The sequence below is a fragment of the Hemitrygon akajei genome, chromosome 3 (genome assembly GCF_048418815.1).
Source record: "Hemitrygon akajei chromosome 3, sHemAka1.3, whole genome shotgun sequence".
Lineage (NCBI taxonomy): Eukaryota > Metazoa > Chordata > Chondrichthyes > Myliobatiformes > Dasyatidae > Hemitrygon > Hemitrygon akajei.
In genome coordinates, this window is record NC_133126.1 from 36,499,244 (window position 1) to 36,521,379 (window position 22,136).

Sequence of the window (22,136 nt, forward strand, 5' to 3'; positions counted from 1 at the left end):
TGGGGAGACCAAAACTAGAGGACACAGATACAAGATAAGGATGAAGAGATTTAAAAGAGACCAGAGAGGTAACTGCTATACACAGAGGGTAATGAGGATCCTGAATAAGTTGCCAGAGGAAGTGGTCGAGGTGGATACAATTGCAAAATTTTTGAGGCATTTGGATAGGTACATGGGAGGGAAGGGCTTGCGGGGTTATAGGCTGAATGCCGGTAACTGGAACTAACAGGGAGGATGATGTGATCAGCATAGACCAGTTGAGCTGGAAGGCTTGTTTCCTTGCCATATTTTCTCTAACACCTTGTTTAAAATATTCCACCTACATTTTGATTCTATGACAGGACTATAAATAGGCCTAAACACAATTCACAGATGAATTATATCTCTTTGTTGTCTCTGCCGTATTTAAAAAGGATAATCACACCACTCTCCTAGAACTATTAACATTACTAAGCAGAAATAAGGTGCCTTTCACTCAATTCCATTGTTATTTTGCTAATCAGTGCCAAATATCTAGAGCAATGCCTTCTTCTATCACCCTTATCTATAGTTCTATGTGGTCAGACTCTTCTAATAGTTGACAATGCCCAGCACACTCTCTCTCTCCTGCTCCTCCATTACTTCCATCCAGTTAGTGTACTTTTCCAAAACCCAGCATCAAGAAAAGCCTATTATTAAATATTGGAAAACAAAATATATCACCTTTAGTATTGGGCACAAGCTCCTTAGCTATGAACTTTCATCTGAGTTTCTCACCACCGCATTAAACAGAGTTAAACAGAATCCAATTTTAAACTACCGATGGGATTTCAATACAAGAGCAGAACAAATTTGGCCACGACCTTCCACTTCTTGTGTTCTTGTATCAGAATCCCTCGCGACAGCATCCCATTCAATGAAATCATTCATAATCATCTACCTCATTGACTTTCTTGCCAAAGCCCTTTCCCGTTTCTCAAAATTTATTTAAATATAATCAATGATTGAACAATCAAACCCCCCCCCCCCCCCCCGGGATATATAACTCCAATGTTTACAATCTTCTCAGTAAACAAATTTCACATTTGGCCCATTATCCCGATTCTCATTCTAGACTCTCCAGTGGATACAGACTAACAGCATTAACCTATCATTCAGAATATCAAACAGATCGTGTCCCACTCTTCCATATTCCAACAAAGAAACATCAATTCTACTCATAGAGCAGTACAGCCTTTTCTTAGTGTCTCAGGGAACATCCCTATGATCAATCTTGTGAATATGCATTCATTTCCTTCAGTGAATGTATACACCTACTAAGAATTAAAACTACATGCTAGTCTCAGGTTGCATGTGAGGCTGCATTTGAATGCATTGCATTCACTAGTTTTCTCTCAACTATCCCACCTATTACACCAAGAACTATTATACTTAATCATATTATGATTTTTTCGCAAGTATTAGTAATTCATCTCTTTTTCTCTTCCTCTTCTTGTATTATGGTGTTGCACTTATTTCCTTTAAATTTTTTCCAGAATCCAAGAAATGTGGAAAAAGTCACACTAATACAGACTTCTATTTCCTTCAGAATATTGTTTTCTTTGACCTTTGCTGCTGAAGCTCATTTCTTTGTTTTACCATCACAACATTCAATTAAAGCCATGTTTTCTTGGCTGGCCTTCTCCTCCCCACCATAAATTTAATCTCATTCAAAACTTAGCTTCTCACTTACTTGCATGTTTTTGCATAAATCAAAACATGCAAGCAAGTTGCAAGAATAAACTTACAACAAGGAACACGAGCATGAACCGAAAAAAAAAAAAGAATCTGTAGGTCTTTAGGCTCTTCAAACCAATCTAATAATCTCTGCTCTAAATAGCAACTGCATAGGAAATTTCCAAAGATTCGCTGCCCTCTACCACTTATTCTGAAACTATAAACCTTGGTTTTAGATTGCTCAGCCAAGGAAAGTACTCTTCCTGCAATCAACCTGTCAAAAATGGAAAGAATTTCGTAAATTTCAGTGAAATCTACTCATTCTTCTAAACTCCAGGGAAGACATACCTGACCTGCTCAATACCTTCCTTCAGCAAACCTTCTACCCCTCGGATCAGCTTAATGAAGAACATTAACAAAAAAACAACAGAAACATGAAAGCACGTTTACTTCCCCCAAAATGTCTCCCACTACGATGTAAGGGAAGAAAATCAACAGTATAGTTAGGTCACACAATGTGCTTCATTAGCTGAACATTTTTTAATTAAATCTAGACTTTTTTTAAGTGCAATTATTAACTGTAAGAATACTAACAGACAATTACCATCAGATTCAATCAATGTTTGAGCAACAGACTGCATTGATGATTTGTATTTCCTTCCAGCCTCTTGTAAGAGACCACTTTGCTCTATTGGCTCAGTCTCCTCATCTTGTTCTGAAATAGATTCAGGAGGACTTGGAATGCCATCCAGTGTCACAATAAATTTAGGACTCGATTCCTCAGAGTCAGGTTGATCTCTATTAAGGAAATATAAAAATAGTAATTAATATAAAGCCTCTTTCATCTTAATTTCAGCAAGTAATGCTAAAAGATGATAAACATCACTCAATATTGTCAGAATAATAAATTGTCTAAAGAAACCAACTATCAAAGAGCCCAAAAATTACTAAAAATATTTTACAGTCTCTCAGCTACCCGAGTCACTGATCTGTGACTTTAGATTTAATGTAATTAGCCACTCCTGTTCTTTATACCCATCCTTAAAAGGCCCTTGGGAAGATGAAATCAAATCACCTTGTTTAAGCCATAGATCATAAGAGATAGCAGCAGAATTAGGCCATTCAGCCCATTAAGTCTGCTTAGCCATTCCATCATGGCTGATTTATTATCCACCACAACCCCATTCTCCTGCCTTGTCCCTGTAATCTTTTCACACCCTTACTAATCAAGAACCTATAAATCTCCACTTTAAATATGCCCACATCCATCTGTGGCAATGAATTCCACAGATTCACCACCACCTGGCTGAAGAAATTTCTCATCTCTGTTCTAAAGCAACATCCTTCTATTCTGAGGTTGTTCCCTGTGGTCCTAGACTCCCCCAAGAAAGGAAACATCCTCTCCACATCCACTCTATCCAGGCCCATTAAGTCTATGTGGAGAAGAGCATAAACGAAGGGAGAAAGTACATCCAAGTTAGCTTGGTATGCATCTTGGAGGGGAATTTGCTTGTGTTTTATTCCCAGATGCTTGTTACCTTTGTTTAGCTGGTGACATTATGACCTTAATCATTTGAATGCTTAACACTGGGTAGAAATAACAACTTAAAGATCTACATTTTAAAATAAATTTGCTAAGCCATTAGATGATTTTGTATTGACACAATTCCCTGTTGCTGAAGCACAGCATTCTAAAATTCTGTTATTGGTGAAATTAGGTTAAGATCAGTTTAATTAACTAAAGGTGCAAATTTCTGCGAAAGAACTTGAGAATGGGACTTATTTACATTTATTGATAGTCAATACGTGCAAGTAAACAACTGCTGGCTTAGGAAGATAACAGGGTTAATCTAAAAATTGCACAGTCTTGGAACTTACCTTCATTCGCCCCATCAATGAACTGTTCCCACAAGCCATGGACTCAATTTCAAAAGCTCTTCATCTCATGTTCTTGATATTTATGGCTTATTTATTTATTATTATTATTATTATTTCCGTTTTTTTCCTTTTGTATTTGCACAGTTTGTTGTCTTTTGCAAATTGATTGCTTGTCCATTCTGTTAGGGTCTTTCACTGATTCTATTATGTTTCTTGAGCCTAGGATTCTACCTTGATCAGATTCTTCAGATAAACATTTGTCACATGTACCAGGATACAGTGAACAGCTTGTCTTGCATACTGTTCATACAGATCAGTTCATTACACAGTGCATTGAGGTAGAGGAATATTATGAAAATCTAACTGATTCATGGAAAGCAATCAAATGCCATGGCTGCATAGTGGTTAACATGACACTATTACAGCTCAGGGCCGAGTTCAGAGTTAAATTCTGACGTCAGCTGTAAGGTGTCTCTACTTCCTCCCTACGGAATGCATGGGTTTTCTCCAGTTCCCACCCACAGTCCAAAGATGTACTGATTAGTAGGTTAGTTGGTCATTGTAAAGTAGGCTAAGGTTGAATTGAGGTTTACTTGGGAAGCATGGCTCAAGGGGTCAGAAGGGCCTACTGTAAATAAATAAATAGATGGATGAAAAAAATAAATAAATGGATGGATGAATGAACAAATAAATGAATGAATGGGTGGATGAATGAACAAATACATAAATAAGCAGACAAAAATAAAAACACAATCTTGCAGTGAAAGCATTAACTCTTGATGTACGTGAAGGGTTTACTCACTTGGACTGCACCATACGATCTTGTTCAGCTGACAAAGCTTCCACATAAACTGTAGCCTTTCCCTGAAGATGGGGTTCCACTGCTTCCAATACAGGCTTCTTTAAGATAAACGACCTTGTATCACCACCAGGTTTTGATTCTATTGGTTGCACTAGGGAATCCATAGGAGGTTATATTTTACAACAGTTAACAATCATAGCAAAAAACAAAGTTATCCACTTCAAAGGCACTGCAGAGCATAAAGTCAAGCAAACTACTCTAGCACCTGTCACAAACACTTAAATGATGCATTTTCCAATCAGTTTTAGAATTTAATGCTTTATGCAAAAACATACTTCAAATATTCTTGCCTGGTCGGCTGTGAATCACAAATGCAGAATGACTGAAAAATGCTATATGACAATATGCTTCAATTATTTTACATGAACCAAGGCTAAAACAATGCAAAATTTTTTTAAAAAACAAAGCTTACACAAAGGTTAAGATCATAAGATGCAGGAGCAGAATTAGGCCATTTGGCACATTGAGTCTACTCTGCCATTTCATCATAGCTGATTTAATATCCCTCTCAACCCAATTCTCCTATCTTCTCCTCGTAACCTTGAAGCCCTGAGTAACCAACATCTGCTCAACCTCTGCTTTAAATATACTCAATGACTTGGCTTCCTCAACCAGGCATGGCAATGAAATCCACAGATTCATCACCCTCAGGGTAAAGAAATTCCTTCTCATCTCTGTTCTAAGTGGATATCCCACTGGAGGCTGTACCCTCTGATCCTAGACTCACACACTATAGGAAACATCCTCTTCACATCCAGTCTGTCTAGGCTTTTCAATATTTGGTAGATTCCCCTCATTCTTCAAAATTCCAGAAAATACAGAGCTTGAGCCATCAAAGGCTCCTCTTACATTAACCCTTTTGTTCCTGGAAGCATTTTCGTGACCCTCCTCTGGACCTTCTCCAACGCCAACACATCTTTTCTTAGATAAAATTGCTCACGATACTCCAAGTGTGATTTAACCAATGTCTTATAAAGCCTTAGCATCACACACTTGCTCTTATATCATAGTCCTCTCAAAATCAATGCTAGCACTGCATTTGCCTTCCTTACCACTGACTCAAGCTGCAAGTTAACCTTTAAGGAATCCTGCACAAGGGCTCCCGAGTCCCCTTCCACCTTTGATTTCTGAATTTTCTCCCCGTTTAGAAAATAGTCTATGCCTTCATTCCTTCTGCCAAGCTGTATGACCATACACTTCCCTACACGATTTTCCATCTGCCACTTCTTTCCCCATTCTCCTAATCAGTCTATGTCCTTCTACAGATTCCCTACTTCCTCAAACTTTGTGACCAAGTTTGCGGATGATACAAAGATAGGTGGAGGGGCAGGTAATCTTTGTATCATCTGCAAACTTGGCCACAAAGCCATCAATTCTGTCATACAAATCGCTGACATATAATGTGAAAAGAAGCGGTCCCAATACCAACCACTGCAGAACACCACTAGTCACTATCAGCTTGTTAGATAGGCACCCTTTATTCTAGTGGTCGCCAACCCGTCGATTGCGATCAACTGGTCAATCTTTGAGACTTTCCCAGTAGATCCCGAAAAAAAAAGGAAAAGAAATACACAAATACTGTTGAGAGATTGTTTCCGGGTTGCGGGGTTTTAGTTCCGTTCTTTCTGCCCAGTGCGCATGCGTGTAGCTCCCCTGCACTACACAGTGTAATTCAGTGGTTCCCCAACTACCAGGCCGCGAGGAAACAATACGAGTCAGCTGCACCTTTCCTCATTCCCTTTCACGCCCACTGTTGAACTTGAACGCACGCAAGGTCATTAGTCGCCTAAATGCAGTGACACCCTCGCGCCAGGGATCACTGGTTGGCCTCATGTGGCAGGAAGTGCCATTGCTACTGGCCTGGAGTGCGGACAAATGGGCGCTGCCTCTGAACCTGTGCCTCTGAATAGCACACTGAATGTTCTTGGGGAACCCAGTGCTAAAATATTTGCAGATGACCTAATTCGGGCTCAGGGTTCCGTAAATATCAGAGCAGCTACCACACTGCAATCTACTGAAACAAACTTTTGTTGGCCAATAGATCCTACAAGAGAAGCGGGCGCACGTCCTAACGCACTCCTCACTCGTTCGGTTGCTCACTCTGGACTGCAACCGCCGTGGCCCCAGCACATCAGGCCCTGACCTTGTCCTCCCACCCCACCCGCAACCAGCCGCACCCGGCCAAGGCGTCTGGCAGCGGGCGGGCGGGAGGCTGCAGTTTGGGCCCGGAGGCTGTCTAATGAGGCAATGAAGCCCTCAAAACTGCTTTGGTACCTTGAGTCCAAGCACCCTGCACTTAAAGACAAACCCGTTGAGTTTTTTGAGTGGAAAAAACGTGAGCAAGCGGGACAGAAGCTAAGTGCTGAGAGCCGCGAAAACTAAATTGCGGAATATACTGGACACAAGGAACCTGCTTCGAGTATTGCTGTATTCCAGTCGTGATTAACACCCCCCCCCCACCCATACCATCGGCCGGTCCGCAAGAATATTGTCAATATTAAACCGGACCGCGGTGCAAAAAATGGTGGGTACCCCTGGTGTTCATACATGATTTCTACTTCCGGGTTGCGGGGTTTTACTTCCGGTCTTTTCTGCCCCGGTGCGCATGCATATAACTAATCGATCTGGAGTCGATCTTTCCTTTCACTAAGGCCGAGGTAGGGGATCTTGGGCTTAAAAAGGTTGTCGACCACTACTTTATTCCCACTCTTTGCCTCCGTCAGTCAGTCAATCTTCTATCCATGCTGGTATCTTTAACGTAATACCATGGGCTCTTGTTAAGCAGCCTCATGTGCAGCACCTTGTTAAAGGCCTTCTGAAAATCCAAACAAACAATATCCACTGACTCTCCTTTATCTATCCTGAATGTTATTTCCTCAAAGGATTCCAATGGAGTTGTCAGGCAAGATTACCCCTTAAGGAAACCACGCTGACTTTGGCCTACTTTATTGTGCATGTCCAAGTATCCCGAAACCGGTGTTCAGCCAACTTGACTTCCTTCATGTGGTATCAGCAAAAACAATGGGACAAGAAATCACCACTGTAATACTGAAAGCCTGCTATTCAGAACTAGCTACATATTTATAAACAACTTCTTCTATTTGAAATAACACTATTTTAATAGCTAGCAGGGTGAAAAAATGTTCCAGGCGTACGCAGAGGATAAATCTAATTACCATCCAGTCTTCTCTCAGTTAATAGAGCCATCAAGAATCAGTCAGAATCAAATTTACTACCACTGACATATGTCATGAAATTTGTGGTTTTATGTCGTCAGTACAGTGTAAAACAAAAAAAAACTTACAATAAAAATAATACAGTGCAAAAGAGGACTATCAAAGTAGTATTCATGGACAGTTCAGAAATCTGTTGGTAAAACGAAGAAGTTGTTCCTAAAACATTGAGTGGATCTGACTCAAGTGGTTCTGATTCACTAATAACACTTTCAATGAGCCCCATTTGGGTTTCTTCAGAACCACTTATTTCTGGTCCAAATAAAGAAAAATGAACTGAATTCCAAAGATCAGTGCCCTTGACAACAAGGCAGCATTTAAATGATATCACTGAGTATCAAGGAGAAAACTACAAAATGAAAAAGGAAAAATCTATGGAGGGGAACAGAAGTGGATGGAAGATGCCTGGAATAAAGATCAATCACCCAATCCTGGTGATTGTTTCTGGGGCTCTCTCTGCCAGCATAAGGCAACAATCACCACTTGCTTCATCAATGATATCCTACCATCATGGAAAAACCAGGTTTCCCTTTGCAATTTCTCAGAAAATGAAGCAATCTGTGCATGCATGCAGCATGACAAGGCAACATTTGGGCATGGGCTAGTAAGTGGTAAATAATAATCAGATCTAACACATAGCCTCAGCATTCAATGGCATTGCCATCAAGTACTCCACAATCACTATCCCACAGGATACCAATGACCAGAAAGTTAGCTGGTCAAATCATATAAATTCTGAGGCATCAACAGCAGATCGACAGCTGATATCCTATCGTGAATGACTCATTTCTCAACACCCCTAATACTTTATACCATTTACAAGTCAGGTATGAATATCAGAGAACTCTTCATTTCCATGGCTGAGTGCAACTTGAACATACTCAAGAAGCCCAATATCATTCATGAACAAGCAGCAAACTTAATTAACACCCCATCTACTCTGAAATTGTACAAAACAAAAATGATACACTAATCTTGCTTAAAATGTTGAAAAGAATGTTTCATTGTTAACTTTATGACTTTTGGAGATCAGTTCATCTTCAACTCACTTAACTATTCACAGTAACAGAAATTTTGACCAGGGGTGCCCAAACTTTTGCATGCCAATATATCCTTGATAGGAGGTAGGCTGAAGCCAGTGATGCAGATTTGACAACCCCTTGCAGAGCCTTCCTGTCTGTGGCACTGCAGTTTCTGTACCAAGCAATGATGCAGCTTATTAGGATGCTCTTTACTGTGCATCTGTAGAATGACGGAAGTATAGATGTGCATAATCAGCCTCCTCAGATAACAGAGGTGTTTGGTGAGCTTTCCTGATTCTGCAGAATGTGTTCTGAGACCATGAGAGGTTGTGCAAGATGTGCGCTCCCAGGGGTTTGAAAATAGTGAATTGAGTAGAATAAGGAAAAAGGGAAAGATTTAGAGAGTAAATTTAAGATGAAAAGTTTTGGAAAGGTTGAAAATTAATTTTGATATTAAGCTCTATGAAGTAAGTGTGATCCAGCTGCTAAAGATAGAGTGTAACCTAGTACCAATGTAAATGCCTATATGGGCAAAGAGTGAAGATTATTATTGAGAAGAATGCAGGATTTCAAGCAACTATAATGCTGTAATAAAGAGAACACTGAGAAGAAGTGTGGGGGGGGGGGGGGTGTGGTGCAAGAAACCGAGAAATTAATATAAAAGGGATATAAATTTTAAAAGCCAAGGAAGAACATGGACCACAATGTTATCCCCCCAAAATATATACATCAATTTCCAATAAAGATAATTACTATACTCTTGGTTTGATGTCAATTTGTTTTCATTAAGGTCATTATGGTTCTTACAGTAATATTTTTGTACAGGTTGTTCAGCTGCACTGATCTGTAATTGTAAGCCATGTTGATGGGGTTTGTCTACTGGATTAATTGCTTCAATTTCACTGCTTTCACGTACAGCCCGAGTTCTAGGAGCCACAGGTACCATCTGTTTCTGTGAAACAACTATACAGAAAGAATACCTGCAATTAATTTCTTTAACTCTTCAAATACTTCATCCATACTTTTGTATTATTTTAGCTTAACTCTCAGAGAAACGAGGTAGAAAACAAGAATGAAGTTTCAACCCAAATTTCTTCAGTTTTACAATATAAAATATAACAAAGCATTCAAAATGGAAGTGAAACTAAAATGGAATGCTTCGTTTTCATGAAACTCTAGGCTTTTAACACAATGCATCTAGTTTGGAATTTACAAGATAGGCATTTTTGTTCTTTTCTTTTAAATAAAAACACATTTACTGATTATAAATTAGAAAGCTGCCTTACCACCTCTTAGGAACCTGAGAGCAAAACCCCCATCAGTCCTATTCTCCCCTTCCTTATTTCCAGGTTTCTTACTTTCTCTCAGATTCCCATTAATTCCCCTTTGATTATTTTGCCACTTATCTTTATAGCTGATTTACAGTAGCCAATTAACCTATCAGAACATCTTTGGGATATGGGAGTGAACTGAACCAGCTGGCAGAAACCTACAAGATCAAGGAAAATGCAGAAAACTGCACACATTCAAAGGTCAAGATCAAATCTAGGTACCTTTAGCTTTGAAGGAGCAAAACCATCTATTCTGCCGCTGTGGTGCCCAGTATGAGCAGCCAAAGTATTTCATTTGGAGCATTAGGCTGTCAACATTTTCACCCCTCGACCATCAGGCTCTTGAACCAGAGGGGATAACATCACTTGCCCCATCACTGAACTGTTCCCACAACCTTCAAGGACTCTTCATCTCATGTTCCTGATATTTATTTCTTATTTATTTATTATTATTTTCACTTTCTTTTTGTATTTGCATAGTTTGTTGGGTCTTTTTGCATATTGGTTGTAGTCTGTTCTGTCATTGTGTAGCAGTGTACTTGAAAACAAACTAAGACCATTCGGAGACTAAGCATGGGGTTTGACACTGTATGATACACTCCACAAATAACGAAGTTCCAAGTCAAAGAAAGTACATTTGATCCTTTATTACGAAACCAGCAAAGACTAATAATCTTACAATAAAAAACTAAATAAAAACCAGCGATATAACAAAATAAGTGGCCTAAGTGTATTCAAGAGTATTTAAGTGAACTTAAGTGCATTTAAACAATAAGCGGTTTTAAACATTAGTAAGAAATTAACGGTTGTAGACGTTAGCGGTCAATAAAAATAAATAGCATTTCCCCAGCCTACCATTTGATCTAACCAGACTAAAACTGACCTACAGACAAAGCATATGTAACTATAGTCTTCACTTCTACTTTGTCCCAACCCACGACAAATTACCCATAATAAAAGTGCAACACAAAAGCAATACAGACAGAAAATAGATACATGGCTCCCACACATTGATTCTATTATGTTTCTTGTATTTTCTGTGATTGCCCACAAGAAAATGAATCTCAGAGTTGTATATGGTGACATATATGTACTTTGAATTTTTAGGTAAATGTAATCAGGAATAGCCACTTGGGTGTTACAAGTCCTGCTTTTAAAATATTGGAAGAGTCTAAAAGTAGGCCTATACTTTGGTGCCTGATAAGGAATGAATATGTAAAAATGAAATCAACAAATCCTTGAAGGTGCCTGGAGAGGAATTTTTCATTATGATACCAATTAAAAATCAACAATTTCCAAATTCCCAGTGCTAATATTTATCAATTATAATTGCTTATAATATTTTGTCAAATAGCACAAAATCAAAATCATCCTGTTTGCATACATTCATAAAACAATACTTTACCTGCTGGGTAACTTGTGGTCTTGCTTACAGATTTTTGGGCCTCTGTGATTGCTTTTAGTATTAGATTCTTATTGGCTTGTTTAGAAGGTGGCAAAGTAGGCCTGAAAAACAAAGAGGCTGTGTATAGTTCTCATAATTTTTTTTATATATAGCTTGCTACAAAATACAGTTTGTTCTAAACTCAAGAGATTCTGCAGATACTGTAAATCTTGAGCAACACGCACAAAATGCTGGAGGAACTCAGCAAGTCAGGCAGTATCTATGGAGGGAAATAAACAGTCAACTTTTCTAGCACAGACCCTTCATCAGGACTGGAAAGGAAGAGGGCAGAAGACAGAATAAGAAGATGGGGGTAGGTAAGGAAGGAGAAGGATAGGTGAGACCAAGAGAGGGGGAAAGATGGGGAATCAAATTGAAATGGGTAGAACCTGCCTTTTGGAAGCAGGTCTCGCCATTCACCTGCCAGCTTATACCACTTCTCCTCCCATTTTTTCTATAATGCAGCTGCTTCCTCCCTTTGTAGTCCTGATGAACAGTGTCACTCAGAAAAGCCAACTTTTATTCTCCACAATAGAAGCTGCCTGATTTGCTGAGTTCCTCCAGCATGTTGTGTGTACAGCCTGTAGTAAAATCTGATTCCCCAGGGGTACTACACCAGGTCAAGATGAGATGGCAGACAACCCTTAAAAGCTGAAAATGCAATGTGATCTTTAAGCAGTTCCACAGAATAATTGATGAATAAAAAAAAAGCTTTTTCATGCATTCTGGCAACATGAAAGAAAATAACAATCACTTATGTCTTGTGGGAAGCAGCACTGGGAACTGTTATGGATTCCCTAATACAGGCTTAAAATAACTGTATGAAAGGCTATTTCAGGAAAATTGATGACAATAGGTATTTGCCTGACATTCTGTAAAATCATTCTATTTACTTTTGTTTTTATTATCTCAATCTTCCCTCATGTTCTGTTCCTTTTTAATTGTATCTCCTGTTGTTCTATAGAGTTGCATTTGAAATTCCTGGAGCTTGATAGAACTTCACAACTATTTTGTTCACAAGAAAATTTAAACAACCAATTTATGTTAAATCTATGCTAGAATACACTGCTATATTAATGAATCACTTCCAGGATATTTTTTAAAAAGAGAACTTCACTACCACTGTGCAAAACACCAGCAATATATGTACATGCTCCAATTTTTCTCACAAAAATGCTGAGCACAGCATAAATCTTGATCATCTGAAGAAACCTGCAGATGATGTGTATTCATACAGCTGTTATCCTTGCCTTTCTCAAGGATAAAAGTCATACAACACTGAAGCCAGCCCTTTAATCTACCATATCCATACCAACTATCAAGCAATATTTACTCTATTCCCATTTTCTCACATTTGGTCCTTAGCCTTCTATGACTCAGCAATTCAACTGCTCATCTAGATACTTCAGTGTTGTGAGAACCTCTGTGTCCATCACCCTTTCAGACAGAGCACTTCAGGTTCTAGACACCCTCTGGGTGTAAAATTTCTGTCCCAGACACTTTCTAAACCTCTTACCCATTTCCCTAAAACTATGCCCTCTAGTTTTAGATTTGTCTGTTATGGGAAAGGTTTCCTCCTATCCACACTATTTCTGCGTACATAATTTTATATATCTATATCAGCTACCTACTCAGCTAACTGCACTCCAAGGGAAACAAACACAGCTTATCCAATCTCCCTTCATGATTGAAATGCTTCATTCACCAGGATTATGAAGGGGAATACTGTATCCCAGTGAATCTCCTCTGCACCAACTACAATTCATTACATCCTTAAAAGGTAATGTTATAGGTCATAGATTTGGGTGATGCAAATAACTGATATTCATTTCTACATGGCTTAGACTATAGCCACAGTGGACATTTAGGGTAGTATATATAGTGTAAATCAAATAGAACCTTTGTTCTATCTAGATGGCCAACTATCTTCACTGTTGTTGGAATGGCAAGTAGAGTCTATCCATCAGACTCACTTCTTGTACATTTTGATCCCAAGTAAATGACTGCTTACTGGAATGACTAATGGATTCAGAGCCAGTAATTTTCTTATTTTCTCTACAGATATTATTTAGCTTGCCAAATGTCTCCTCAATTATTTTTTGCATTCATATTTTCAACATCTTATTGGACTTTATGTTCTCTCAAGTCGATAACTAGAATTGCAAACTTCTACATAGCCTAGTTCCAACCCAGAATGAATCTCTATTCAGGATGAATGGTGGAATGAAGATCAAGTCTCCCCAATTTCAAAACAAAAGGTTGCTCTGCGTTACAAGAAAACAATATTGAAAAACTGTAGTACTGAGGTTAAAAATGAATTTTTTTTTAGTGAACATAAAATCAACTTCCTAGTAGTAATCACATCCTAAAAGAAAAATTAGACACTGCTACTTAAATTGCACAGACTGTATACATTTCAGATGGAAAAAAATGCCAATTGCATACTGAAAAGGAAACCTTAAAATTTAGAATTCATGCATATAATGCTTTTTACCCTCATACCTTCTTTCAGGTTTCACTGGAACAGAAATACTACTAGAAAGACTTCCTGTCCTTGAGCCAAAGTCATCATCATCATCTTCGCCGTCACTAGTCTTGTTTACTTTAACAACAGAGCTAATGATTGATGCCTTTCTCTTCTTTGAACTTTCATCCTATGATACAAGAAAAAGCAAATTCCTTGACCAGAAAATAACTATCCTAACTGTATGTAATCAGTCTAAATAGCTATCATTACTTCAGTAGGACCTTTATATATTTACCAGTGAAAATAATGTTCTTGTACAATGCCACTAAAATCTGACACTTTCTTATTCTGTCGGCCATCCAATTAGAAATGAAATTTCAAATCATTAGTATGAATTGCGCAAATATATCTCCAAGGCAACTAGAAACATTGCCATATCAATAAAAGATATTCATGAAAAACAGAATAATACATTAATTTTTATTTCCATTGTTCAAACTACAAGTCATATTGATTGTATTTTAATGAATCAAGAGGAAACATGGATTGGCAAAGTGGAGGAATAAATTACTGGAGGAAAGACTGTGGAGACAGAAGAACTAAGAATTTGGAGTGACACTATATTTTATGTGAATAGTATGAGGAGAAACTAAATGATTGATTACACTGAAAGTACTTAGATTGAATGGAAGCATATAATTACACAAATTTGGGTTTCTAAGAAAGAATTAATGTTATAAGTTGTAATATAAGGTGATATTAAATACAGAATATTCAAAAATAAGCAGCATGCAACCAATGGGAGAGAAAACCCATCCATAGAAAATGCATAATGGAAGAAATGGATGTACAACAAATATGTGCCATACTAAAGATATAAAATGTTTAAAAAGTGAACAAAATGAAAAAAGATACATTCAAAGGTGCAATTTTAATAAAGTTATCACTGGGCTGTCAAATATGTACAGGGGTTTGAACAAACTACATTTATTCAAGCATTCATGACTTAATTTCTACTCACATCTCTACTTGATCGATCAGAGTTAGACTTTGATGACCTGCAAACCTGTACTCCACTTTCCGACAATCTGTTGTAAGCTTGCAAGGTGCTTTCATATGATCTGTAAACATTGCCAGTATTTTCTAATAGTCTGTAGCCATGCAAGGTGCTTTCTCCTAACTTACATGGCTGCACGTTATTCTGAGCTATTCTTACAGGCTGAGTGCTAGTGTCAGTTGTCTTGTACACTTGTGAAACATTTTCTTCTGGCCCAGAGGTATTAAATGAAGGGCAAGATACATTGTACGAAACTGTCACCACAGGCTTCTTCTTAGAAGATGATGGAAGTTCCTGCAAAATGTTAAGATCCCCATCTATAAGATCATCTGGTTCAGGTTTAATGTCAATTATTGCTTCAGAGGAAACTGGTTCTGACAAAGGCTTCACTGCTGATGTTAACTGAGATGAACTCCTTTCCAAAGTTGTTCTGTGCATAAATAAGGTAAAAATAGTAAAGGAAAACATTAGAGACACTCTTACAGAATTTAATGTACAAGTTTCTTATTTAAATTTGTATTACACAACAAAAAAAGAAACTTAAGTCATCTGGTTAAAGTAATTTTATTAACTTATGTTTGAAGTCAAAATTCTTACAATTGTATCATTAACCTTTATTCATGGTCAAGAGATTATAGTATTAAACTTTGGATCCAGGGTTGAAGTATTCAGAAAACAAAAGCCGAAAAATTCAACTACACTATTTGGGAAAAGACAATAGCAGCGATCACAGCAAATGAAATCTTGCTGATTATGGGGTAGAGAGTCACATGGAGTACAGGATTACCTAATCTTATTGAAAATAATTCTGATAACAGAAATCAAGATGTTTCTTATACAATTGATTAACACTGAAGATTTTGATTCCATTTACTAAAGGACACAAGCCAGATATACATATCCAACGATTTCACCATCAAACCGTCAACACTCATTCTCAGGATTAAGTAAAGATGGACCATTTTCTTAAGTCACCATCATAATTTTAGCTTAACACAGGTTAACCTTTAAGTTACCTTTCAATAGCTAGTGACAAATAAGATCACAAAAATAGAAGTAACAGGCAATAATACTGACTATATTCAATAATACTGACAATATTCCTCAAGGCTATTTTAATGATGGATCACATTCTCTCTTGTTCTCTGAGCATCCAGTAATCAAACAATCAGTCTCAGCCGTGAACAGACTCAAATTGAACATCACATTTCAATTCTCTTCTTAAAGAATTTTTTTCTCAACTCAGTCCTAAGTACCCTTCAACTATGCAGTCTAGGTCTAAACTCTTCAGAGACTAAACAAACTTCCATCAATTACTCTGTCAATAATTCTCAGTCTCACATGTTTCATTAAGCACTTCACTTTTTGAAAATCCAGCTTCTTTGAGCACTCTTCATAGATCAGCCCTTTCATCACAGGAATCAACTTGTGATTCTTTGCACCTTTGCATCAGACGACAGAACCTGCAAAACCTCCTTCTAACACGGCACACATTCTGAATGTAGTCTTATCATGACCCTCTAACAACCTCAGCTAGATTTCTTTACTTTACCTTAACCTAACAATAAAGAACAACATTTGCTTTTCTAACTGGCTATTTTGCATAAATTATAAATTACGGTAGGGTCTTTTAAGCTAATACCTGATTTTAAGAGATTCCTGGATAGGTACATGGAGCTCAGAAAAATAAGGGCTATGAGTAACCCTAGGTAATTTCTAAGGTAAGGACATGTTCAGCACAGCTTTGTGGGCCAAAGGGCTTGTATCGTGCAGTAGGTTTTCATTGTTTCTGTGTTTCTAACTTGTACAACCATGGCTACTTATGAGCAAGCAAATCTCAAGGCTGTAGAGTATATACATTCTTTGATAATAAATGAATCTTGAACTGCTTATTCAAATGTTGTAACATGTTAATGTGCTATCCTAACCTTACAGGCTCTTATTTTATGGAATGATCTACTATATGGTATGCTATCAAATACTTTTCTGATTATCTAGAATCACGAAATATATTGGTCTCTACTTAGCTACCTTTCTAATTACATCCTCAGAAAGCATGACACAAACATGGCTCTCCCTTCATAAAACTGTGGCGACCCACTTCCCAGCGCACTCGAACTGGCTCACAAAGTGGCGCGCGCCAGCATTGAGGCCGGTCCCAAAGAGGGCGCCAAGCCTGCTTCACCAGCAAGGGGAAAAGCCCGCGCGTGGGACGGGACCGTGAACACGTCCCGGGGAGGGCGGGAACAGGAAGGCTTTAAAGCGAGGTCGCGAAGTTTGAATAAACCACTTTTGCAACTGCAGCTCACCGACTACGTGTCGTTATTTCAGCACTGCGTGTAGCACACCGCTACAAAACCATATTTTAAGGTTTAGGTCTCCTGTTAACATGTTAATACTACCTAACATGTCATTCACACAATAAACTGAGAGCAGTACTTGCTCAGCTAAATTATTTGCAAGGCTTTACCAGGTCATTATTACTTAAGTACATTTCAAGTGATATTTCAATGTTTTGTACTATTATCTCATCATCTGTGAGCTAGCTACTCAAACAGAATTTTAAATGGCACCATTACCTGATACTGGGCAATGTCTGCTCTTGCAATGAGCTAGTAGTAACACGAGAATCATTTTTTTCAGAATGCGTGCTCGACACAGCAAGAATACGAACATCTTCACTATTTTGATCAGTGCTTCCAATGACAGCTGCTCGACTCTTCTCTGAAGGAAATACATTGCAATCTGTGTAGTTTGGCTGTTGCTTCACAGTGGTGGGTTCTGCAAACACAAAAATAAATCATTTCTGATGATGCAATATTTAAATAATGATTCTGGTTGTTTTAATGTTTAATTTTAATTTGAAAACAAAGGCATTTGTGTTGAAATCAATGTTGTAATATTTAAATTTTGAACAGAAGTAATCTGGATCTACTTACCAACCGTTACAGAACGCAGCTTGTCAAGAACTCCATGCAGCCTAAGTAAAAGTAGTACATTAAGTTCCTGGAATATTGTAAGGCTTGAAGTTTAAACATGCATTTCATTTTACATATTTTGTGAAAACTTAAGATTTCTATATAATGCACAAGCATCAAATTCTTCATTACAAAATGACAAGCAGCCCTGGTGTCTGATTCCATATCTAGCAGTATATTCCAGATATCAACCAGTCTCTGTGCAAAATAAACTTACACCTTCTTTCCTTACTTTACAAACTACAATCATACTCTAGCCAATAGATGTACTTAATTTCATCTCCTCACATTTATCGTCAGATCAGATTAAAGATTTTTGTGCACATTACATCTGCATATTTTAAAGCACTGGGAAATTGGTATAGCTCTGCTGTGATCAACCTATGCAGTGAAATGACCTCCAGATTGAATGATGATGTATTCCTGCTCTTATTTTCATTGCCCAAGGCCTGAAATGTTGAAATCCTGCCATCCACGTCACCAACTTTACAGAAAAGTTTATAATGGAGAAGAAAAATTTAACATTTGCTGAGTGTCAACAAAACAATGCCATAATCATCTTACAGATCAGTTTCAAAAGATGCATGTAAGAAAAGGTAGGGTTAAGATTACAGGTCACTGAACATTTATGAGAACCAAGATATGTCAGTGACAGGGGAAAGGGTCAGGGTAAAATATTGTCTTTTCGCTAAGACAAGAAATGAGAGAAATAAAACTTCTTTTGCGTAATCATTTCATTTCAAGACAAAGGGGAGCAATGATAAAAATTAGGAGAAATACTAAGATCCAGAGGATGTATATAAATGGTTAAAGCAGAATGGGAAGTCTAATGGGAAGTCAGGATTGGAGGAGAAAAAAGGCTCCATTGGTTCAGGGATGAGGTAATCGAAAAGGCTGCTTACATCATATACATAATCCATTGAGTTACCATGTTTTGTGCAATGAAGACCCTAACTTTAAACAGACATGCTACAAACTACATTTTAAAATGAAAAACTGGTTGAGCTTTCAATAGAATATGCCTTTTAAATATCCTAGATCATAGAAACACAGAAAACCTAGAGCACAATACAGACCCTTCGGCCCACAAAGTTGTGCCGAACATGTCCCTACCTTAGAAATTACTAGGCTTACCCATAGCCCTCTATTTTTCTAAGCTCCATGTACCTATCCAAAAGTCTCTAAAAAGACCCTGTCATATCTGCCTCCACCACCATTGCCGGCAGCCCATACCATGCACTCATCACTCTCTGAGTAAAAAACTTACCCCTGATATCTCCTCTGTACCTACTCCCCAGCACCTTAAACCTGTGTCCTCTTGTGGCAACCATTTCAGCCCTGAGAAACAGCCTCTGACTATCCACACGATCATTGCCTCTCATCTTGTATACCTCTATCAGGTCACCTCTCATCCTCTGTTGCTCCAAGGAGTAACGGCCGAGTTCACTCAACCTATTCTCATAAGGCATGCTCCCCAATCCAGGCAACATCCTTGTAAATCTCCTCTGCACCCTTTCTATGGCTTCCACATCTTTCCTGTAGTGAGGCGATCAGATATCCTTGGATATTTTACCACAAAGTTATTAGAATAAATTCTATGTTTTAAAGTCTTAAGCAGTGATTTCTAAAAATGCTGCTTTTGTACATGTTATATAAGATGACCCCAATGTTATGGAGCAGGTCATTCTTAAAAATGGTCTCTATCCCAATTTTCCATAATGTGAGGCCCCGTCATTTGCATATGATCAAGAAATGTAAACTAAATTTTCTTAACAGAAATTTGTTAAGAGTAAATTTATTTTATATCTTTTGTTGATTAATGGATTTGTGAATTCTGTAAGGGCAAATTTCTGTTACTTGAACATGGCTCAGGAGAGCCACCAGAGAGCTGGCCGAAGAGGCAGCAAAGAGCAGCTTTTGGCTAAGGCTGAGGTGGAAGGACAGAAATTGGGGGAACTGACTAACCCCACTGGAAGCTGCAGGGGATGGCAGGGAGACGTCCTTTGCAGCTTCCAATGGGGTTAGTCAGTGCCACTGCCACAGCTCCGCCACCAGGAGATGTACCAGGGCTATGGGAGTGAAACATCAGTGAGCAGTGGACCCCAGCTCTTGACCCTACAGCTGACCTAAGGGCACTGTTGGAGGTGTGGCAGGCAGCAATACCAAGCAGGAAACACTTTCCTGTAAATCTTCCTGTAAATCTCATTGGGGTCACCTACATTTTTGAGCACAAGCATTGAAATATACAAAACAAATCTAATGGAACAGAAAAGAAACTAGAGTTTAAATAACATAAAAGAAAAAAATGAAACTTACCATACAGTAAACTTGAGAGTATTGCTTCCCAGAAAAAGAGACAGATCTTCTGCCATTTGCTCCTGGCTCTTTTTATTGGCTACCATAACCATAATGTAATCTGGGAGCTCTTCATCTACAGATGGGAAGAGAAATAGTCGGAATATTAGAATCACAAATTTAGGAAAAATTGTACAATATAACTCTATTAATTTCATTCCACGTGTTCCTGTACACCGTCAGATCCATTGTGTAGTACTACCAAGGTGTGGAAAATAGGTTCAAAACAGATCTGGCAACTCAAAACATGGACACAGTAAAAGTATTCGTTTTAGTATTAGTTTGCTCAATGCTCAGCATATCCCACGTTCTACTAATACAATTTAATCAGCGGATCAGCCCTGATTCAACAAGGAAAACATTGGGCTTGCCTGCAACAGATTCACGATTACCTAACTTGAATGTATTTACCTGGGCAAGCTGCTATACAGTTAAAGGATGAAGAAGTATCTTGAAGCATATTCCCATCTTTAACATTGGTAGAATCCAGCACATGTGTGAAGGGCTGAAACATGCTCAACCATATTTTTGCAGGATGGATTAGCAATCCAGGCTTCTGCCAGATCCCCAATTTAAGTCTGCAACCTATTTGACTCACTCCAATTGAATCAACAACTGAGAGCATCACAGCAAAAGCCACAAGATCAAACATCCAAAATGTAGCACAAATGATCTACATTTCTTAAATACCCACACAAACTTTTCAGTAGTTATAACATTGGCATCTATCTGACAATTTAAAAATAGCCCAGGGGAGTCCTGCTTACAAAGAAAAAACAGGATAAATCCAACCCAGCCAATTAATGCCCAATCAATCAGTCTATTCTCAATCAACAAAGTAATGAAGGGGTTCATTAACATGACTATTAAGCAACACCAGCTCATCAAAACTCTGCTCACCAAGCCCAGTTTGGGTTTTACAAAAACCACACCTCATAACCAGTCAAACAAGGTCCCAAGAACAGAAATCTATGGTCAAGATGAAAGTGACTGTAATTGATCTATCAGGAAATTGTCCATATCATCAAAGAGCACTGTTGAAACTGGTCAATGGGTATCACAAACACTTCAGTGGGTGAAGCCATTACTTATATGAAGGAAGATAATAACAGTCAATGATCTGAACTCATGGACATTGCCAATTTTCAAGCCTTTAACACTCAAACATCATCTGTTCCATCAATGATCTTCCTTCTATCTTAAGGAATAGTGAGGATGGTTGCTTATGATCATGCAATAACAAATTCCATTCCGTTTAGCGCTCTTCAGAAAATGGAAGTGGTCTACTCCTGCAGGCAGCATTATCTTGATAATGTTCAATCATAGCCCAAAGTAACATTGATGCATAAAAGTACTAGACAAGTCCATGTCCAACAAGAGAGAGCCTAACCACATACCCTTAGAATGGCATTACAATCAGTAAGTCCCACATGATCAACAACCTGAAGGGATCAATAATGACCTGAAATTCAAATAGATTAACCACATTAATATTGTGGCTCCAGATGAGGGCATCGTTTGGCAACTGACCCCATGATACCCAAAATTTCCACCATCTGCATTACTTAAGTTAGTAATTGAATAAAGTATTCTCTAATTCTTTGGATAAAGTACAGCTCCAACAAATTCACGCAGCTTAATGTTATATGGGACAAAGCAGTTATTTCAATTCTATCCACGCTTCTAAAAACCTATTCCTTCCTCTAGAACACTGTGACTTTATGATGTATTATTCATAAAAGTACTCCAGATAGTTGTGGCTGCTGCTGCTCTTTTTGCGAATCACATCCTCTACCAACAAGGACAGAGCAGCA

The 22,136-nt window shown here is 38.2% G+C and overlaps 1 protein-coding gene across 2 annotated transcripts in view; it reads right to left on the reverse strand.

Moving 5' to 3' along the window:
- The window catches only part of zc3h14 (zinc finger CCCH-type containing 14), a 52,934-nt gene that overhangs the window by 7,969 nt on the left and 22,829 nt on the right, over positions 1-22,136 (reverse strand). The window contains exons 3-11 of one of the 2 annotated variants that reach the window (XM_073039577.1): positions 20,284-20,398; positions 17,929-17,969; positions 17,569-17,770; positions 14,954-15,419; positions 13,968-14,119; positions 11,427-11,527; positions 9,498-9,653; positions 4,376-4,526; positions 2,300-2,493 (exon numbers count right to left, since the gene is read on the reverse strand). In XM_073039577.1, the coding sequence (XP_072895678.1) occupies positions 2,300-2,493; positions 4,376-4,526; positions 9,498-9,653; positions 11,427-11,527; positions 13,968-14,119; positions 14,954-15,419; positions 17,569-17,770; positions 17,929-17,969; positions 20,284-20,398 (1,578 nt within the window). Of the gene's footprint in view, positions 1-2,299; positions 2,494-4,375; positions 4,527-9,497; positions 9,654-11,426; positions 11,528-13,967; positions 14,120-14,953; positions 15,420-17,568; positions 17,774-17,928; positions 17,970-20,283; positions 20,399-22,136 lie in introns of both variants that reach the window. The other variant, XM_073039575.1, reaches the window with a different exon arrangement.